At 51.1% G+C, this 20373-nt stretch overlaps 1 protein-coding gene across 1 annotated transcript in view; it reads left to right on the plus strand.

The window, feature by feature from the left end:
- Nucleotides 1–20373, plus strand: part of KMT2B (lysine methyltransferase 2B) — a 1030490-nt gene that overhangs the window by 717858 nt on the left and 292259 nt on the right. The window contains exon 26 of the mRNA XM_086929980.1: nt 19568–19786. Within this exon, the coding sequence (XP_086786106.1) occupies nt 19568–19786 (219 nt within the window). The remainder of the gene's footprint in view (nt 1–19567; nt 19787–20373) is intronic.

The following is a 20373-nucleotide window of genomic DNA, read 5'->3' on the forward strand; positions in this document are numbered from 1 at the left end:
AGTATAAAGATGGGAGCGGGCCCCCTGTTAAAATTAGATCATCTTTGGAATCAAGATACCACTTTCTTCGAAAGGACTTCACGATTTCTTCTTCAAGATTCTCCCTTGTGGCTAAGGAGTAGTCACCCTGCATCCGCAGGCACCATCCTAAAGAACACTGCGGTCTGCTGCAAGTCCTTCATCACGAATCCGACGACCCAGCACGACGAGACCCGGCTTCCCTGGCACCTCTGACCTCTACTCACCTCTACAGCAAAGCTGAGAATCGTGAGTGCGACGAGACCTCAAGGGACCGACGATCGCCAAGACTGCACGACATCTTTATTGCAAGCCCACCGAGTCTCCCACTGGTGAGTGCTTTGGGGTCCGAGAAGCCCCAACCCTGCGCAGCTCCAGCACCCAAGATCAGCCTCCCTGCATCTCCACGATCGGCGTGGGGCCCTTCTGCTGTTTGCTGTGCACCGCGTTGTTTGGCTACTAGCCGGCTGGCTTGTGGCCTTCTGAACGACGCCCGACGACAACTCTTCTGCTGGTCTGGTTGCTCCAGGCTGGCCCTTGCTTCCTTCTTCAAGAGAGGCACCCCGGACCCTCCTGGTCCACTCCAGACGCCATTTTAGGTCCACCGCGTGGGCTTGAATTTGCCAAGGCTTTGTTGCCCAATCCTGGGTCCAGCGACGCCGACAGCTTCTATCTTCGTGGGACAGCTCGATCCTCCATCCTGGTCGCCGACAACGCCTCCTGGTCCGTGAGATCTTCGAGTCAAGCGTCACCCACTCACCTTGTCGAGGTGGCTACCATCCGGTGCCCTCCTGGTGCCCACTGACTACTGGCTAGTAGTCTCGAACTTGGTCCCCTCTGCTTTCAGGTGTCATCTATCTTCGAGATCCAGGCTTGGATCCAACTGAACTTTCTTCACTGGTCACCGGCCAGCATCTTTTCTTCCGGCTCCTGGTCCGTCTACGAGGATTCCCGACGTCTTTTCAGACCTATGCAGCTGCAGCCCCTGGGCTAGGTAACTTCGGCATTTCGGTGCCCCAGCATAGCCTCACTATCCAAGGGTCAGAATCTACTTTCGTTTTCTCCCTACCAGGTCGGGTTCGCCCGAGAACACTAACTTTCTATTTCCTAGCTACCATAGACTTTTGTCCCGCATCTCGCGTGAGAGTGCACACACTGCACCCGAGTCCCCTAGGCCTCCTAGACGTAATCTAACGATTCCCTAGTCAAGTCCTAGCGATTCCAAAAGCTATTAGTACTGTACTTACCTGCTAGGAATTTCGCATTCCACTTTCAGAGTATATGGTTTTCCGTGCCCCTCGGGCATTTGTATATACTGTGCTAACTTAAGTATTTTTGTAAGAGTTTTGGTTTGTGCTTAGTACCCTGTCCTCATAAAGAGTACAGGGCTGTTGTGATCTTTAAATAAATAACTGTTTATTTTCATAACACTTGTGTGGTGTCCTTTCACTTGGTATTCAAGGGGTATATGTGTGGTAAACAGCTGGCTTAACGCGCCCTCTCGAGTCTTTAGCCTTAGACTGCTCGTATCCACGCTACTAGGATAGCTGGTCTATAAGGTTGACTTACAACCAATCATCAATAAGGGTTGCTGGACTGATACATAGTGTTCACTAGAATAGTGAGCACTGCATATCAGGCCACCTTCTCACATTGGTGAGCAGCGGTTGGGATTTGAGCTTGCTGTTGTTTTACCACACGTATCCTAAGAATATCTTGTTGAAAGATCACATAAGTACTGTTAGGTACATATAACTAAAGCTTAGAATACTCTGAGTTCTACTGAACCAGCTGTTGTAGCTCCTCAAGGCTTAGCACACCTTGGCTGCAACTCTTAGCAAGGGATCAGTAGGTAAACACATAGTGTAGGTAGGTGCATCACTTACACCACACTAGAAACAGTATGTCGGACAAAGGAGGAAACACTGAGGTTCCCCTTGTGTCAGTTGACCCTCCACAGGTCATCCCTTCAAGATATACTGCGCTTAGCTTCCATGAGTTACGACAAGTGTGTACCTCTAGGAAGATTAAGCAGGGGTCTAACCCCACAACTGCCTTTCTGATTGGTCTCTTAGAGACTCATGATGCAAGGAGGGCTGGTAACCCAGACCCTTCTAATTCAGATGGCAACATGCCCTCCTTACAGGGTCCCTTTGATGCCCAGGACCATCCTCTTCAGGAAGCAGATGATGCTGATGATGAGGATGATGATTTGGTATCAGGGGATGAGGCAGAAAAGGAACAGGTAGAAGTCAGCAGACTAACCAGGTCCAACTTAAGCAGACATGAGATGGGCACTAGGGGACCCTTGGGGCCACTCTCAGGTCAGCTTAACATTGGGAATGGACGAGATAGATCTCTATCAAGAGGCTCTATCAGATCCCTTCATACCAATGGCTCTCAACGTTCCTCTCAAAGGGGAATGACATCTCCCCAGAGGAGAATGTATGAAGCTAAGGAAAAGGCAGCCAATCTGAGGATTGAAAGGGAAGAACTTGCCCTGGCCAAAGAGAGGCTTGCCTTTGCTAGAGAGCAACAATTGAGTGGGACAGTCCCCACTGGTGGCAGCATTGTACCTAGCAATAGGGAAAGGAGTTTTGATACAAAACACCTTGGTAAGATAGTGCCCCCCTTTAAACAAGGGGATGACATCCACAAATGGATTACTGCTTTGGAGAGGGCCTGCACTGTGCAAGGTGTTCCCCCAAGTCAGTGGGCAGCTATCTTGTGGCTCTCCTTTGAGGGTAAAGGAAGAGACAAGCTCCTCACCACAAGGGTGGAGGATGCTAATGATTACCAAGTCTTGAAAAATGCACTGGTTGATGGGTTTGGCCTAACCACTGAGCAGTACAGGGTGCTGTTCAGGGATACCCAGAAAACTCAGTCTCAAGATTGGGCTGACTTTGTAGATTGTGCCACTAAGGCTTTTGAGGGCTGGTTGCTGGGCAGTAAGGTTACTGATTATAAAGGATTGTACAATTTGATGATGAGAGAGCAAATTTTAAACAATTGTCAGAACCAGTTGTTGCATCAGCATCTTGTTGACTCAGATCTGACCTCTCCCCAAGAATTGGGAAAGAAGGCAGACAGATGGGTTAGAACAAGAGTTAAACAGAACCAGGGCCAGAATCAAGGTGGTCAGAAGAAAGCAGACCAGAAGGGTAAGGATTCGAAAGGGGAACAAAATGACCAGAAGTCTTCGACAGGTCCCCAACAACCCAAAGAGGGTGGGGGTCAGGCTCCCCAAAAGAAGAAAGAAGGCCAATCTAAAAGGTGGTGCCAATACTGCAAAAGTAAAACTCACTGGTTTAGTGAGTGCACCAAGAAAGGAGGAGGGCAGACTCCTGCCACTGCAGCCCCTAAGGCACCTGTGCCCCCTAGTACAGCCAGCAGTGGTAGTGCACCTCCCAAGGGTTTAGTAGGGTTAACCCTGGGTTCTGAGGGGAGTGACAACTTAGTTGGCACCCTCACTCAGGCTGTCCTTGTCAGTACAGGGGATATGGATATGTCCCCTGACATAAGTCCCAATACTTTGGGCAAATACAGACAGACACCTTTTATTAATGGAAAAATGGCTCAGGCCTATAGGGACACTTGTGCCAGTGTCACAATGGTGACACCTAGCTTTGTGGACCCTGGACAGATCATGCCAGGTACAGAATTCCTGGTGACCAATGCAAGCAATGTCACTACCAATCATAGTATGGCAATTGTAGCTTTCTCCTGGGGAGGGGTAACTGGCCAAAAGAAGGTTGTAGTTAGTTCAGACCTCCCAGTGGATTGTTTGTTGGGCAATGATTTGGAGTCATCACAATGGTCAGAAGTGGAGCAGAGGACTCATCTGGAAATGTTAGGTTTGCCAGCACATGTGTTTGCTGTGACTAGGTCACAGGCCAGAAGATGCCCCACTGAACAGGTGCTGGATCCTGGAACAATGGACCAGACACCTTCCAAGAAAAAGAGCAGTAGGGTTAAGGCTGTGCCTTCCCCCTTGCCCCAGGTTGTGGATCAAGTCTCAGAGGAGGCTGACCTGCAGGAATTGAGGGAAACTGAGCCTAGAGAGTTTGAACTTGATCAAGTTGAATTCTTGGGTTCAGGGGGACCCTCAAGGGAAGACCTGGGGAAGGACCAGTTAGGCTGCCCTTCTCTTGAACCCCTCAGACAGCAGGCTGCTGCTGAGGCTGCTGGGAACGCCACAGGTACCCACAAGGTATACTGGGAAGATGGACTCCTGTACACTGAGTCAAGAGACCCCAAGCCTGGCATGACCAGGAGGCTGGTTGTACCCTTGTCTCAGAGAGGTTTCCTACTTACCTTGGCCCATGAGATTCCCTTAGCAGGTCACTTAGGCCAGACAAAGACTTGGGACAGGCTTGTCTCACACTTTCACTGGCCTCACATGAATGAGGATACCAAGGAGTTTTGTCGCTCCTGTGTCACTTGCCAAGCCAGTGGTAAGTCAGGTGGCACAACAAAGGCCCCCCTTATACCAATGCCTGTGGTGGGGGTGCCCTTTGAAAGAGTGGGGATTGACATTGTTGGTCCAATGGAACCCCAGACAGCATCAGGGCACAAGTTTATACTGGTGGTAGTGGATCATGCCACCAGGTATCCTGAAGCTATTCCACTTAGGACCACCACAGCCCCTGTGGTGGCAAGGGCCCTAGTTGGAGTGTTCTCCAGAGTGGGCTTCCCTAAGGAGGTTGTCTCTGACAGAGGTGCAAACTTCATGTCAAGCTATTTAACTGCTATGTGGAAGGAGTGTGGTGTCAATTACAAATTCACTACACCCTATCATCCACAATGCAATGGGCTTGTTGAAAGGTTCAACAGGACCCTAAAAGGGATGATTCATGGACTACCTGAAACACTCAGGCGTAGATGGGATGTCCTGATGCCCTGCCTTCTGTTTGCTTACAGAGAGGTCCCACAAAAGGGGGTTGGCTACAGCCCTTTTGAACTTTTGTATGGGCACCCTGTGAGAGGCCCCTTGTGTTTGGTGAAGGAAGGATGGGAGAGACCTCTCAAAAAGCCTGCAACCAACATAATGGACTATGTACTTGGTCTCCGCTCCAGGATGGCTGAGTATATGGAGAAGGCATCAGAAAACCTTAAGGCCAGTCAAGAACTTCAAAAAGCTTGGCATGACCAAAAGGCTGTCCTGACTGTTTATCAGCCTGGACAGAAGGTGTGGGTGTTGGAGCCAGTGGCCCCAGCAGCACTCAAAGACAAATGGTCTGGGCCCCACACAATTCTTGAGCAAAAGGGAGAGGTCACCTACCTGGTGGACCTTGGAACTCCCAGGAGTCCCCACAGGGTACTCCATGTCAACAGGCTCAAAGCATATGTCGACAGGAAGGACATGAGCTTGCTCATGGCCATAGATGAGGGACAGGAGGAAGAGAGTGACCCTCTCCCAGACCTGCTCACTCAGAATCCGGATGATGGGTCAGTAGATGGTGTTGTCTTTTGTGGCAGCCTCTCTGAACATCAGCAGAAAGACTGTAAACAGGTTCTTCAGTCTTTCAGACATATGTTCTCTCTGACACCCAGTCAGACCAATTGGTGCACCCATGAGGTTGACACTGGTGACAGCCTGCCAGTCAAGAGTAAAATCTACAGGCAGCCTGATCATGTTAGAGACTGCATAAAAACTGAAGTGCAGAAAATGTTGGAATTGGGAGTCATTGAACCCTCAGATAGCCCTTGGGCTAGTCCAGTAGTTCTAGTGCCAAAGCCTCACACCCAAGATGGTAAGAGAGAGATGAGGTTTTGCGTAGACTACAGGGGTCTCAATGCAGTCACTAAGACTGATGCCCATCCAATACCAAGAGCAGATGAACTTATAGATAGATTGGCTTCTGCCAACTACTTAAGTACATTTGACTTAACAGCTGGGTATTGGCAAATCAGGTTAGCTGAGGATGCCAAACCCAAAACAGCATTTTCAACCCCTGGTGGGCATTATCAATTTGTGGTAATGCCCTTTGGTCTGAAAAATGCACCTGCCACCTTCCAAAGGTTGGTGAATCAAGTCCTTACTGGGCTGGATGACTTCTGTGCAGCATATCTAGATGATATTGCTGTCTTTAGCTCCACCTGGGAGGATCACCTGGTCCACCTGAGGAAAGTGTTAGAGGCTCTGCAAGCAGCAGGCCTCACTATCAAGGCCACCAAGTGCCAGATAGGGCAGACACAGGTTGTATACCTGGGCCACCTTGTAGGTGGAGGCCAGGTTCAGCCACTGGAGAGCAAAATACAGTCAATCAGGGACTGGGCTCCTCCAACCACCCAGACTCAGGTTCGAGCTTTCTTGGGCCTGACTGGATACTACAGAAAATTTGTCAGGAACTATGGTTCCATTGTGACACCATTAAATGAACTGACAAGTAAGAAAATGCCAAAAAAGGTTCAGTGGACAGCAGGCTGTCAAAAAGCATTCGATGACCTAAAGCAGGCCATGTGCACAGCACCTATCCTTAAGAGTCCAGACTACTCCAAACCATTCATTGTCCAAACAGATGCTTCTGAGTTGGGTGTGGGAGCTGTTCTTTCTCAACTGAATTTTGATGGTCAGGATCAGCCCATTGCTTTTATAAGCAGAAGGCTGACCCCCAGAGAGAAGAATTGGTCAGCTATTGAGAGGGAGGCCTTTGCTGTGGTTTGGGCCCTGAAGAAGCTGAGGCCATACTTGTTTGGCACTCACTTCAAGATTCAGACCGACCATAAGCCCCTCTTGTGGCTAAATCAGATGAAGGGTGAAAACCCCAAACTGCTTAGGTGGTCCATTTCCCTACAGGGGATGGACTTTACAGTGGAACATAGACCTGGTACTGATCATGGCAATGCCGATGGGCTCTCCAGATATTTCCACTTAGAACAAGAAGACTCACCTGGTCAAGGTTAGCTTATTGTCCCAAAGTTTGGGGGGGGGTCATGTAGGAGAGTAGGGTCTGCAATCCTATGATCACCCAGATTTTTTGCTTTTGTTTCACTGGTTTACGACTTTCTCTGGCTGTGGGCCTGCCAATCAGACCCACAGCCTAACTGTTCTCTTTCTAAATTACCTCATGTACCCTAGGTGCATCTACCAATTGGTACTGGGCCACCTTATCAGACTCTGTAACTCAGGGCATAGGTGTACCCAGGGCTACCAGGGGCTGCAGCACGTATTGTGCCACCCCTGGCTGGCCTCCTAAATTTGACACAACTGGCTGCATGACAGCTGGGGCAAAGTCGTGTAATCACCCTTTGCTGTAGGTGTAGTATACCTATACCTAACCCTAAAATGGACACACAGATTCCTATCAGTCACTCCTATGGCAGGCCTTGACAATCCTGAAGGCAGAGTGCTTGGAATCGTGTGAGATGGTGCTCTGGCATGAGCTGAGCCTGTCTGCAGCTTGCGGAATCAAGTCCTAATAGCTGCTCCATGATATCGCATACCATATACTCTTAAGTGCATTATAATCCTCGCGGTTAAATGCTATCTTTGGTATTGCTTTATCAAAACATGTCGAGTAAGGTGTCATACGAATTGGAATACTAACCCCTCGCCAATTCTGGCGACGGGGTTAGCATTCCACCCTTCTAGAGGGACACGACATGTATGTAACTGTGAACCCCGGTTAAAGTTAACTGAAGCCTCAGCTCCACAAAATGGATGCTGCCACCACAGACACGAGTCTGACCCCCTACAGCTGGGAGTCCTTCCAGCGAGGGGAGCCTGGACAAAGGGTTTCCTGTCAGGGGCGGTGCTAGCACCGTCCCAGACATGGTTTTGTGTATCCTGGGTAGGCAGGGCTTTACAGGAAGGTGACTGCTGAGTGGCACCCCGGTGCTCACTACGCATAGGCCGGTCTGAACCAGTTCCAGGGGCACACCAGCCCCTGGCCTGGGGAAGTCCGGCATGGCTGAGGGGTGTAACCACCCCCCACCTAGTCCCACCCATAGGCAGGACCTAGTCACCGGGTCAGCCCCCTTTGTTAGTATAAAGATGGGAGCGGGCCCCCTGTTAAAATTAGATCATCTTTGGAATCAAGATACCACTTTCTTCGAAAGGACTTCACGATTTCTTCTTCAAGATTCTCCCTTGTGGCTAAGGAGTAGTCACCCTGCATCCGCAGGCACCATCCTAAAGAACACTGCGGTCTGCTGCAAGTCCTTCATCACGAATCCGACGACCCAGCACGACGAGACCCGGCTTCCCTGGCACCTCTGACCTCTACTCACCTCTACAGCAAAGCTGAGAATCGTGAGTGCGACGAGACCTCAAGGGACCGACGATCGCCAAGACTGCACGACATCTTTATTGCAAGCCCACCGAGTCTCCCACTGGTGAGTGCTTTGGGGTCCGAGAAGCCCCAACCCTGCGCAGCTCCAACACCCAAGATCAGCCTCCCTGCATCTCCACGATCGGCGTGGGGCCCTTCTGCTGTTTGCTGTGCACCGCGTTGTTTGGCTACTAGCCGGCTGGCTTGTGGCCTTCTGAACGACGCCCGACGACAACTCTTCTGCTGGTCTGGTTGCTCCAGGCTGGCCCTTGCTTCCTTCTTCAAGAGAGGCACCCCGGACCCTCCTGGTCCACTCCAGACGCCATTTTAGGTCCACCGCGTGGGCTTGAATTTGCCAAGGCTTTGTTGCCCAATCCTGGGTCCAGCGACGCCGACAGCTTCTATCTTCGTGGGACAGCTCGATCCTCCATCCTGGTCGCCGACAACGCCTCCTGGTCCGTGAGATCTTCGAGTCAAGCGTCACCCACTCACCTTGTCGAGGTGGCTACCATCCGGTGCCCTCCTGGTGCCCACTGACTACTGGCTAGTAGTCTCGAACTTGGTCCCCTCTGCTTTCAGGTGTCATCTATCTTCGAGATCCAGGCTTGGATCCAACTGAACTTTCTTCACTGGTCACCGGCCAGCATCTTTTCTTCCGGCTCCTGGTCCGTCTACGAGGATTCCCGACGTCTTTTCAGACCTATGCAGCTGCAGCCCCTGGGCTAGGTAACTTCGGCATTTCGGTGCCCCAGCATAGCCTCACTATCCAAGGGTCAGAATCTACTTTCGTTTTCTCCCTACCAGGTCGGGTTCGCCCGAGAACACTAACTTTCTATTTCCTAGCTACCATAGACTTTTGTCCCGCATCTCGCGTGAGAGTGCACACACTGCACCCGAGTCCCCTAGGCCTCCTAGACGTAATCTAACGATTCCCTAGTCAAGTCCTAGCGATTCCAAAAGCTATTAGTACTGTACTTACCTGCTAGGAATTTCGCATTCCACTTTCAGAGTATATGGTTTTCCGTGCCCCTCGGGCATTTGTATATACTGTGCTAACTTAAGTATTTTTGTAAGAGTTTTGGTTTGTGCTTAGTACCCTGTCCTCATAAAGAGTACAGGGCTGTTGTGATCTTTAAATAAATAACTGTTTATTTTCATAACACTTGTGTGGTGTCCTTTCACTTGGTATTCAAGGGGTATATGTGTGGTAAACAGCTGGCTTAACGCGCCCTCTCGAGTCTTTAGCCTTAGACTGCTCGTATCCACGCTACTAGGATAGCTGGTCTATAAGGTTGACTTACAACCAATCATCAATAAGGGTTGCTGGACTGATACATAGTGTTCACTAGAATAGTGAGCACTGCATATCAGGCCACCTTCTCACAGCCGCCGTAGAGTGGCACTGAACACGTTGCTTCGCCCCAAGCTTGAGGGGGGGATGGCCGTCCCTGACTTTGAGTTGTACTATTTGGCCGCGCAACTTCAGGTTCTCACACAGCATGTGGCTAGGGTGTTTAGAGGGCCGGAGCACGACCGAGAGCAGGGGATACAACGCCATGTCCTGGCCTATATCATTATGCAGCAGAAACTGGAGTTGCGAGGCCTCACCATGGAGGAGCGGACACTCAGGTTATGCTGGCAGAGGAGTCTGAGGAGGGCGAAGGCGACCCGACCGTATGCCCCGGAGATACCGATAGGCATGCTGACTGCGCTGCCGCATGGGGGCGACTGGTCTCCATTATTGGAATGGGAGGAGCTGGGACTGCAAGTGGTGGGGGACTTGTATATTGATGGGACATTGGTGCCCTTCCAGACGCTACAAGAACAGTTTGGGCTGCCGGAGGGGAGCTTCCTCTTACATGCGGCCGTGATGGCGGCCATGCAAAAGCATTGGAGAGGGGGGCTCATTGAACCGGAAACGACTATGGCTTGCCAGTATGTAGTGATGGCCGCCGGCACCTTTAAAACGGTGACCTGCCTCCATAATCGGATGTTGCATGAGGGGCTAGAACCGCTCCTGGGTCTGAAAGCGAAGTGGGAGGTGAGCATAGGCAGGCCCATTCCGGACACGGTGTGGGGCCATATCTTTAAGCGTACGTGGAAGGGCACGAGGAATGCGCGCTTCCAGCAGGTGCATTTTTATGTGTTGCATAGGGCCTACTTGACCCCGGAGAAGATTAAACGATACTTCCAGGTACAGGAGGCGCGGTGTCCGAGGTGCTTGGCGTTGGAGGCGGATATGGATCACCTGTTATGGGGCTGCCCGAAACTAGAGGATTACTGGGCGGAGGTAGGGGAACTCCTCAATGCAGTGACCGACAGGGAGGTGGAGTTTGACATGGCGGCGTGCTTGTTGTTCTGGTTCCCACACACAAAAAACACTAAGGGGACAAGTAAATTTGTTGACCTAGGGCTGATACTGGCGCAGAGAGAGATCACCTGGCACTGGAAGTCCAGGGAGGGGCCGTCTGTGAGGAGATGGACGAATGACTTGCTGAGGTGGTCTGATTGCGAGAGTGTGCTCCGTATGAGGCAAGCAGTCAAGCTTGACAACGAAAAGAGCCTGGAATCAGCGCGTGCGTGGAAATTGATAGTACAGGCTCTGCGTGACTCCCTGGTGGACGATGAGGACTGAATGGATAGGGCATGAGGACACTGCGAGGCTTACGAGTACGGAGGTATAAGTAGATCTGTAGCGGGACCCATACTGGAGTCAGGAACACGGCACACACCATTAGCGGTTGCTGGGGGGGAGGGAACGGGGGTTGTTCTAGGGCTGTTGAGGGGTGGGTTGGGCACCGGGATCCAGATCGGGGAGCGGAGGTAATTCCGGTCCTGTGACTGTCTTACGGGTCTGTAGAGCGTGGATAGATAGCGGAGCAGGGGCAGGGGCGCGTGGAACTATCATGATAGGGCCCTCACAGGGACTGGGGGGCGGGATCGCGGTATCGCCATGGAACCGGGATGTTAGACTATGCTGGACGGTGTTGGGGACGGGTTAGGAGTTGGGGGCGTAAAATGCAGATACATGAAGAGATTTCGACCATTGTCCCTCTGGGATGCTCACCATGATGTCTTGCTAGCAACTGGAACATTATGCCGCCCGGCCCCCGGGATACGGGCTGAATGGCTGTGTATAATCTATGTTTCTTCGATTCATGCGGGGGGACACCATGAGTGTGCTGGTTGATTTATTGTATGCAATGGTTTCTAATTCTGCAATAAAAACAAATAAAAAAAAAAAATGAACAAGTTACTTGCCTTTAGTAACACCTTTTCTTGTGGAGACTCTATCTAGCCACAAATTTCACACTGACCCACCTTTCCTTCCCGCTCTAACAGATTTCATGGGTCAAAGCGGTTTCCAGCCCCTCCACCCGCCTTTTCAGGGCCCCCCAGTTTTCCACATGAGTGGTAGATGTTCCTTGTGGCTCCACGCTCCAGTCTGGAAAGTCGTGAAAAGGAACTGATGTCGGCATGCTGGGGCTGGCACCTATGTTTACAACGTGCAAACCACTTCCAGTGCAGAGAATACCACAGATGCCTTGAAGAGCCGGCGCGCAGGGATACTGCTCCCAAAAAATATTCGGATCCAGTCTTATGCCTTGGGATAATTCTAAGTGCACTACAGAGTAAAAAACCCAAGACTGTCAGCCCAAAAACTTTGAGGGTAGTCATACAAAAAGGTCCTTTTCGAAACTAAGTCTTGCAGACAGCTGTTGGGTGAAGATACAAAGGTAGAGGTTGGCAGGTTAGTGAAAGAAATGAGATCTGAGGAATGAGGGTACTGAAGTGTCTCCCTCCATTTAAACATAGACAGAGGGAGGTGCCTGGATGAGGTGAATAACAAACTCCTTTTAACACCTTTGCTGCGGCGGCTATTCCGCCGCAGCGCTAAGGGGGCAGGGCGGCCGCGCGGCGTGGCAATGCTGGTGACGGAACCGCTCCGTCACCAGCCTCGGTTGAGCTGTGCTCATGACGGAGCGGTTCCGTCAGGGCCCCGCCCGCTCAATGGAACGCCCAGCGCAGGTGCGGAATCCGCGCGGCGAGCGGGCCATGGCGGAACCGCTTCGTCATCAGCACAGCGCTACCGCAGCTGATGACGGAGCGGTTTCGTCATCGGCATCGAAAAGGTTAAATAAGATAAGGTACGGGTTTGACACTCCTGCCTCAATAAATGAGGCAACACAACTTTTTTTTGGTCTCGCCTCTCAATGCGCATTGAGCAGAGCGAGACTATAGCGACTTAACCAGACTTTACCCAACTGGGCGACTTGGTGCTGTGCCGATGCGCATTTAGGTCAATGCGCAAGCGCATTGACCTAAAATGCGCGTTCACATCATCAAATCGCCATCTGTTCCGTCAGCCGCACTCCTCCCACACCTTTGAAGTGAAGCTTAGCTTCACTTCAAAGGCCCCTGCTGCTTCACACCCTCATCGCCGCTCCGCCCCCTCCCCTGCCCGCCGTGTCGCATTTTTCCTCCCCCCTCAGCAATGCCCTCCGTCCTGTTTGCGTTTTGTTTCGTACTGTATAGGGTGTTCTGGCTGCATGTGCACTTGCACCTGGCTAAGAATCCTTCACGTCCATTGATCGGGGATTCATGCGTTCATTCGCTGCTTAAACTGCTGGAGATCTGTCTGCTTCACATTGAGTTCGCCCGCCCCCGCCAAACCACCATACACGAATTGAGAGGCTGTCAGACGCTAGATAGACCTTCCCAGCCAGTACAGTGTGCAGGTGTTGTCTCGACTTGTAGCCGAGCTGCCAAAACCACAACCTGCGGCTCTTTCTCGGAGCGGAAAGCACTTTGTCTGGCCACATCTGAGCTTCGTCAGTGTTCGTCCTTGAAATAACCCGCCTGAATGTCTTGTGCAAGGCCAGGTATGTCTGGGACCCATCCGCATCAACTGGGGCTCGGGAAGTTGTAAATGTTCAAGAAATCTGACCCCCCACTAAGACCATTTCCTAAGTAGTACAAGCTGACTCATTTACAGATTGTCTGATTGTGACAACAGGAATTGTCCAATGTGAAGCTGCCTAGTTTCTTGCTGTTCATGGCAAAGCTGGTGCATTGCTTCGCCACATGTTCTGCTGTGTCATAGTAAATCCTGTGAAATTAAGGTTGAGACCTTGAATTTACAGCTTCAGCCTTCGCAGTCCAACATACCTGAACTATAATCTCGGCAAAGGCCAAAAATAACCATTTTGCTAAGCCTGAAATAATTGTTTCACTCTTCCTATTGGAATTCATTCTTGGAAACTGATGCGAGTTTATTTTGTTTATAGTCAAGGAAGGACAAACTGTTTTTAAAGTAAGCACTTGTGAACACTGTTCTGTCTTTCAGGTGGAATAACCATGCTGAAAGATAAATTGCAGCCCAGTTTTATTTGATATCCTGTACAAGCGCGGTCCGCTTCGGATGCGATTGGTTCCGTGTCTCGTGGTTTTTTTTTTTTTCATTAGTTGTGTTTGTACCTACAAGAGTTCTGCAGCATGCGGCTGTAATGAACAGATCTACTCTTTAAATATATTGCTGTGTCTGGACAGTGCATGCACAGAGACTTCACACTGTAGGAGTTTCACCCCTCTTCACCTCCTAAACCCTGATTTTATTGCTGCACAAAATTGGTTTGCTTGGATTGACATTCTGAAGGCTAGTACTGATAAAATCTTTTTTAAAGGATTTAAAGGAACAGCGTGCTGTCCGTCACTGGCCCCCACTCTCATATTGTTTGTTGCTTTGAACACCATGTAATGAAGTACAGTCCCAGGGGAATTGAAAAGGTACTATATTTACAGGATTCCCACAGACTTTTACTACATCGCCCTGCCAGGGTTGCAGCTGCTCGGCATGGTGTGCCCGTGCAGACTCAACCCCCCACACCCCGAACTCTGGCTTTTCAAGCTAGTTTGCAGGAGGAACTCGCTTCTTGGTCTCCCTCCCCCCATCTCCCCCTCTGCCTGCTCTCCTCTCTCTCTCCCTCCCTCTCTCCCTCCCCTCTCTCTCCCCTCCGTCCTTCGCTCTCGTCCTCCCCCTCTCTTCTTCCCCTCCCTCTCTCCCTCTACCCTCTCTCCTTTTCCCCCTCTCCCTTTCCCTCACTTCCTTCTCTCCCTTTCCCTCTCTTCCCTCTCCTCTTTCCCCGTCTCCGTCTCTCTCCCCTCTCCCCTCTCTCTCCTCTCTCCCTCTCTTTACCCTCTCCCTCTCCCTGCTCTCTCCCTGCTCTCCTTTTTCTCCCTCTCCCCATCTCCCCCTCTGCCTGCTCTCCTCTCTCTCTCCCCCTCTCTCCCTCCCCTCTCTGTCCCCTCCGTCCTTCGCTCTCGTCCTCCCCCTCCCTTCTTCCCCTCCCTCTCTCCCTCTACCCTCTCTCCTTTTCCCTCTCTCCCTTTCCCTCACTTCCCTCTCACTCTCTCCCTTTCCCTCTCCTCTCTCCCCGTCTCCGTCTCTCTCCCCCTCTCGCTCTCCTCTCTCCCCCTCTCGCTCTCCTCTCTCCCCCTCTCTCTCCTCTCTCCATCTCTTTACCCTCTCCGTCTCCCTGCTCTCCTTTTTCTCCATCTCCCCATCTCCCCTTCTGCCTGCTCTCCTCTCTCTCTCTCCCTCTCCCTCCCCTCTCTCTCCCCTTCGTCCTTCGCTCTCTTCCTCCTCCTCTCTTCTTCCCCTCCCTCTCCCTCTACCCTCTCTCCTTTTCCCTCTCTCCCTTTCCCTCACTTCCCTCTCTCCCTTTCCCTCTCTTCCCTCTCCTCTCTCCCCCTCTCTCTCTCCTCCTCTCTCCTCTCTCCATCTCTTTACCCTCTCCCTCTCCCTGCTCTCCTTTTTTCCCTCTCCCCATCTCCCACTCAGCACCACCACAGCACCACTCTGCACACCCACAGCACCACTCTGCACCCCCACAGCACCACTCTGCACCACCACAGCACCACTCTGCACCACCACAGCACCACTCTGCACCACCACAGCACCACTCTGCACCACCACTCTGCACCACCACAGCACCACTCTGCACCATTACAGCACCACTTTGCACCACCACAGCACCACTCTGCACCACCACAGCATCACTCAGCGCAACCACAGCATCACTCAGCGCAACCACAGCATCACTCAGCGCAACCACAGCATCACTCAGCGCAACCACAGCATCACTCAGCGCAACCACAGCATCACTCAGCGCAACCACAGCATCACTCAGCGCAACCACGGCATCACTCAGCGCAACCACGGCATCACTCAGCGCAACCACGGCATCACTCAGCGCAACCACGGCATCACTCAGCGCAACCACGGCATCACTCAGCGCAACCACGGCATCACTCAGCGCAACCACGGCATCACTCAGCGCAACCACGGCATCACTCAGCGCAACCACGGCATCACTCAGCGCAACCACGGCATCACTCAGCGCAACCACGGCATCACTCAGCGCAACCACGGCATCACTCAGCGCAACCACGGCATCACTCAGCGCAACCACGGCATCACTCAGCGCAACCACGGCATCACTCAGCGCAACCACAGCATCACTCAGCGCAACCACAGCATCACTCAGCGCAACCACAGCATCACTCAGCGCAACCACAGCATCACTCAGCGCAACCACAGCATCACTCAGCGCAACCACAGCATCACTCAGCGCAACCACAGCATCACTCAGCGCAACCACAGCATCACTCAGCGCAACCACAGCATCACTCAGCGCAACCACAGCATCACTCTGCACAACCACAGCATCACTCTGCACAACCACAGCATCACTCTGCACAACCACAGCATCACTCTGCACAACCACAGCATCACTCTGCACAAACACAGCATCACTCTGCGCAAACCACAGCATCACTCTGCGCAAACCACAGCATCACTCAGCGCGAACCACAACATCACTCAGCGCGAACCACAGCATCACTCAGCGCGAACCACAGCATCACTCAGCGCGAACCACAGCATCACTCAGCGCGAACCACAGCATCACTCAGCGCGAACCACAGCATCACTCAGCGCGAACCACAGCATCACTCAGCGCGAACCACAGCATCACTCAGCATCACCACAGCATCACTGGGTCAAATATGTTCTCTCAATGTTTCAAGCTTTATGTAGGAAGGTACATCCTGACTATGGTTGCCCCCAACTTTTTGCCCTGTGTTTTAGCTGGTTTTGGACATAGTCGACCTGGGACCCTGCCAATCAGGACCCCAGGCCTACTGCTCTCTCTTTAAAATGGATTCCATGTACCCTAGGTGCATTTCCAATTGGTGCTGGGCCACCCTATCAGACCCTGTAACTCAGGGCATGGGTGTACCCAGGGCTGCCAGGGGCTGCAGCATGTATTATGCCACCACTGGCTGGCCTCCTAAATTTGACACAACTGGCTGCATGACAGCTGGGGCAAAGTCGTGTAATCACCCTTTGCTGTAGGTGTAGTATACCTATACCTAACCCTAAAATGGACACACAGATTCCTATCAGTCACTCCTATGGCAGGCCTTGACAATCCTGAAGGCAGAGTGCTTGGAATCGTGTGAGATGGTGCTCTGGCATGAGCTGAGCCTGTCTGCAGCTTGCGGAACCAAGTCCTAATAGCTGTTCCATGATATCGCATACCATATACTCTTAAGTGCATTATAATCCTCGCGGTTAAATGCTAACTTTGGTATTGCTTTATCAAAACATGTCGAGTAAGGTGTCATACGAATTGGAATACTAACCCCTCGCCAATTCTGGCGACGGGGTTAGCATTCCACCCTTCTAGAGGGACACGACATGTATGTAACTGTGAACCCCGGTTAAAGTTAACTGAAGCCTCAGCTCCACAAAATGGATGCTGCCACCACAGACACGAGTCTGACCCCCTGCAGCTGGGAGTCCTTCCAGCGAGGGGAGCCTGGACAAAGGGTTTCCTGTCAGGGGCGGTGCTAGCACCGTCCCAGACATGGTTTTGTGTATCCTGGGTAGGCAGGGCTTTACAGGAAGGTGACTGCTGAGTGGCACCCCGGTGCTCACTACGCATAGGCCGGTCTGAACCAGTTCCAGGGGCACTCCAGCCCCTGGCCTGGGGAAGTCCGGCATGGCAGAGGGGTGTAACCACCCCCCTCCTGGTCCCACCCATAGGCAGGACCTAGTCACCGGGTCAGCCCCCTTTTTTAGTATAAAGATAGGAGCGGGCCCCCTGTTAATATTAGATCATCTTTGGAATCAAGACACGACTTTCTTCGAAAGGACTTCACGATTTCTTCTTCAAGATTCTCCCTTGTGGCTAAGGAGTAGTCACCCTGCATCAAGCGGGCACCATCCTAAAGAACACTGCGGTCTGCTGCAAGTCCTTCATCACGAATCCGACGACCCAGCTCGACGAGACCCGGCTTCCCTGGCACCTCTGACCTCTACTCACCTCTACAGCAAAGCTGAGAACCGTGAGTGCGACGAGACCTCAAGGGACCGACGATCGCCAAGACTGCACGACATCTTTACTGCAAGTCCACCGTGTCCTCCACTGGTGAGTGCTTTGGGGTCCGAGAAGCCCCGACCCTGCGCAGCTCCAGCACCAAAGGTCAGCCTCCCTGCATCTCCACGATCTGCGTGGGGCCCTTCTGCTGTTTGCTGTGCACCGCGTTGTTTGGCTACTAGCCGGCTGGCTTGTGGCCTTCTGAACGACGCCCGACGACATCACTGCTGCTGGTCTGGTTGCTCCAGGCTGGCCCTTGCTTCCTTCTTCAAGAGAGGCACCCCGGACCCTCCTGGTCCACTCCAGACGCCATTTTAGGTCCACCGCGTGGGCTTGAATTTGCCAAGGCTTTGTTGCCCAATCCTGGGTCCAGCGACGCCGACAGCTTCTATCTTCGTGGGACAGCTCGATCCTCCATCCTGGTCGCCGACAACGCCTCCTGGTCCGTGAGATCTTCGAGTCAAGCGTCACCCACTCACCTAGTCGAGGTGGCTACCATCCGGTGCCCTCCTGGTGCCCATTGACTACTGGCTAGTAGTCTCGAACTTGGTCCCCTCTGCTTTCAGGTGTCATCTATCTTCAAGATCCAGGCTTGGATCCCACTGAACTTTCTTCACTGGTCACCGGCCAGCATCTTTTCTTCCGGCTCCTGGTCCGTCTACGAGGATTCCCGACGTCTTTTCAGACCTATGCAGCTGCAGCCCCTGGGCTAGGTAACTTCGGCATTTCGGTGCCCCAGCATAGCCTCACTATCTAAGGGTCAGGATCCACTGTCGTTTTCTCCCTACCAGGTCGGGTTCGCCCGAGAACACTAACTTTGTCATTTCTAGCTATCATAGACTTTTGTCCCGCATCTCGCGTGAGAGTGCACACACTGCACCCGAGTCCCCTAGGCCTCCTAGAAGTAATCTAACGATTCCCTAGTCAAGTCCTAGCGATTCCAAAAGCTATTAGTACTGTACTTACCTGCTAGTAATTTCGCATTCCACTTTCAGAGTATATGGTTTTCCGTGCCCCTCGGGCATTTGTATATACTGTGCTAATATTTCACTTCTGTTCTTGGATTTTCGTCACAATAAAATACACTGAACATAATCTTCACTAAAGTTATTTACAAAAGTTTAAGCTATTGCCATTATAAATTACAAAAACATTTATTTAAGTAATAATTATTTTAAAAAGTTAAAAGCCATTGTTATTTGTAATATCAATACATCTAAGTCACGTAAATACAAAACATGTTTCATTACAAATGCTATAGGTGTCACATTTGCGAAAGTTATAACTATTGGCATTGTAAATGACAAAGCTATTAATTTAGATATTTTAAAAAACAGCACATAAGTCATTTATAAGACCAATAGCTCAAACTTTCCTAATGCGAGACCCATTGCATTTCCAATGCTTGTTTTTTAAAGGCGGTAAATGTCACCCTATCACAAAGTGCGAAGGATATGAGAATGGAAAAAAATTGCTTATTTTGAACATTTATAGCATTTAATTCACATTTTTGGAAAGACAATCTATGAATTGATTTATGCTAAAATGAAAATGCCCATTTCTACTCTAATACTAATGTGATAAAATGTCTTTTGTAGATAATTGTTTTTTGAATAGTTTTTGTATGGATCACATACAGTCCTCTGCACACTTCAGTTGCTCTCGTACTATACATAGTGTAATCACCCTGCATCTAGACAGAGGTTAGACCAGAATACTCCCCCAACACAGAACGTTATGCTTGCTTTGCTAAAAAATCAAGTCAGACTGACTTGCATGTTGAGTGGACAACTGTGTACTCTTTAATGAATGTATCCAACTTTCTCATTTCAGACCTGTTTCTGTTGGACGAGCACATCCAGTCCAATGCATCCAGTTGTCTCCCCATGAAGCCACGTGCTCCCTTGCCAAATCCTGGGAGAGTGCCACCTGCAGAACGCACTTCCACAACGCCTGCTCCCCGGTGCTTCCCCAGAGCACGCATCAAGGTGCCCAACTATTCACCATCAAGGCGTCCACTGGGAGGCTCCTCACGGCCCCTCCCATCACCAGGTGAATGCACCCTGTTTCAACTGTTTGAAGAAATGCTGGGATCTTTATCTCTCAGATGGAGTATATAGTTGCATACTGTTATGTTATAGCATTTTAGAAAGCGCACATTCACCAAAAGGTCTCTTGGTGCTAAAACTACAGAAGCGATGATCACTTGTTTAAGAGCCTCAAAGGAAAGCAGACTCCCAATTTTTCTAATTTTGTGGAGTTGAAAACAAGCTAAAACTGTGGCCCCTGTAAGATCGTGCCCTCTTTTTAGGTCTCGCTGAACCAACGCACTTGCGTTGTTCAGCAAGAGTATAGTAAAGGACTTTTAAAAATGCTCCCAAAGTCTGCAGACGGATCGGGTACAGTGCATGTGCGTCGGGCGCTCGCACCATTTGTATGCCTGCAGTCTTTGGGAGCAATTTCAAGGCCGCTTTGATGTTCTCAGTGAGCCGCGTGGCCACTGAGAACATCAAAGCGGCCGCAAAAGTGCTCACCATTTGTCACCCCCTCCCTTCCTACTGGCATTTTCCACCTCCCTTCTCGCCCAGTCCTTGTTTCCCTTGTTTTTATAGTACATCACACCACAAGTCTGACATTTT

This window comes from Lissotriton vulgaris, chromosome 7 (genome assembly GCF_964263255.1).
Source record: "Lissotriton vulgaris chromosome 7, aLisVul1.2, whole genome shotgun sequence".
NCBI lineage: Eukaryota > Metazoa > Chordata > Amphibia > Caudata > Salamandridae > Lissotriton > Lissotriton vulgaris.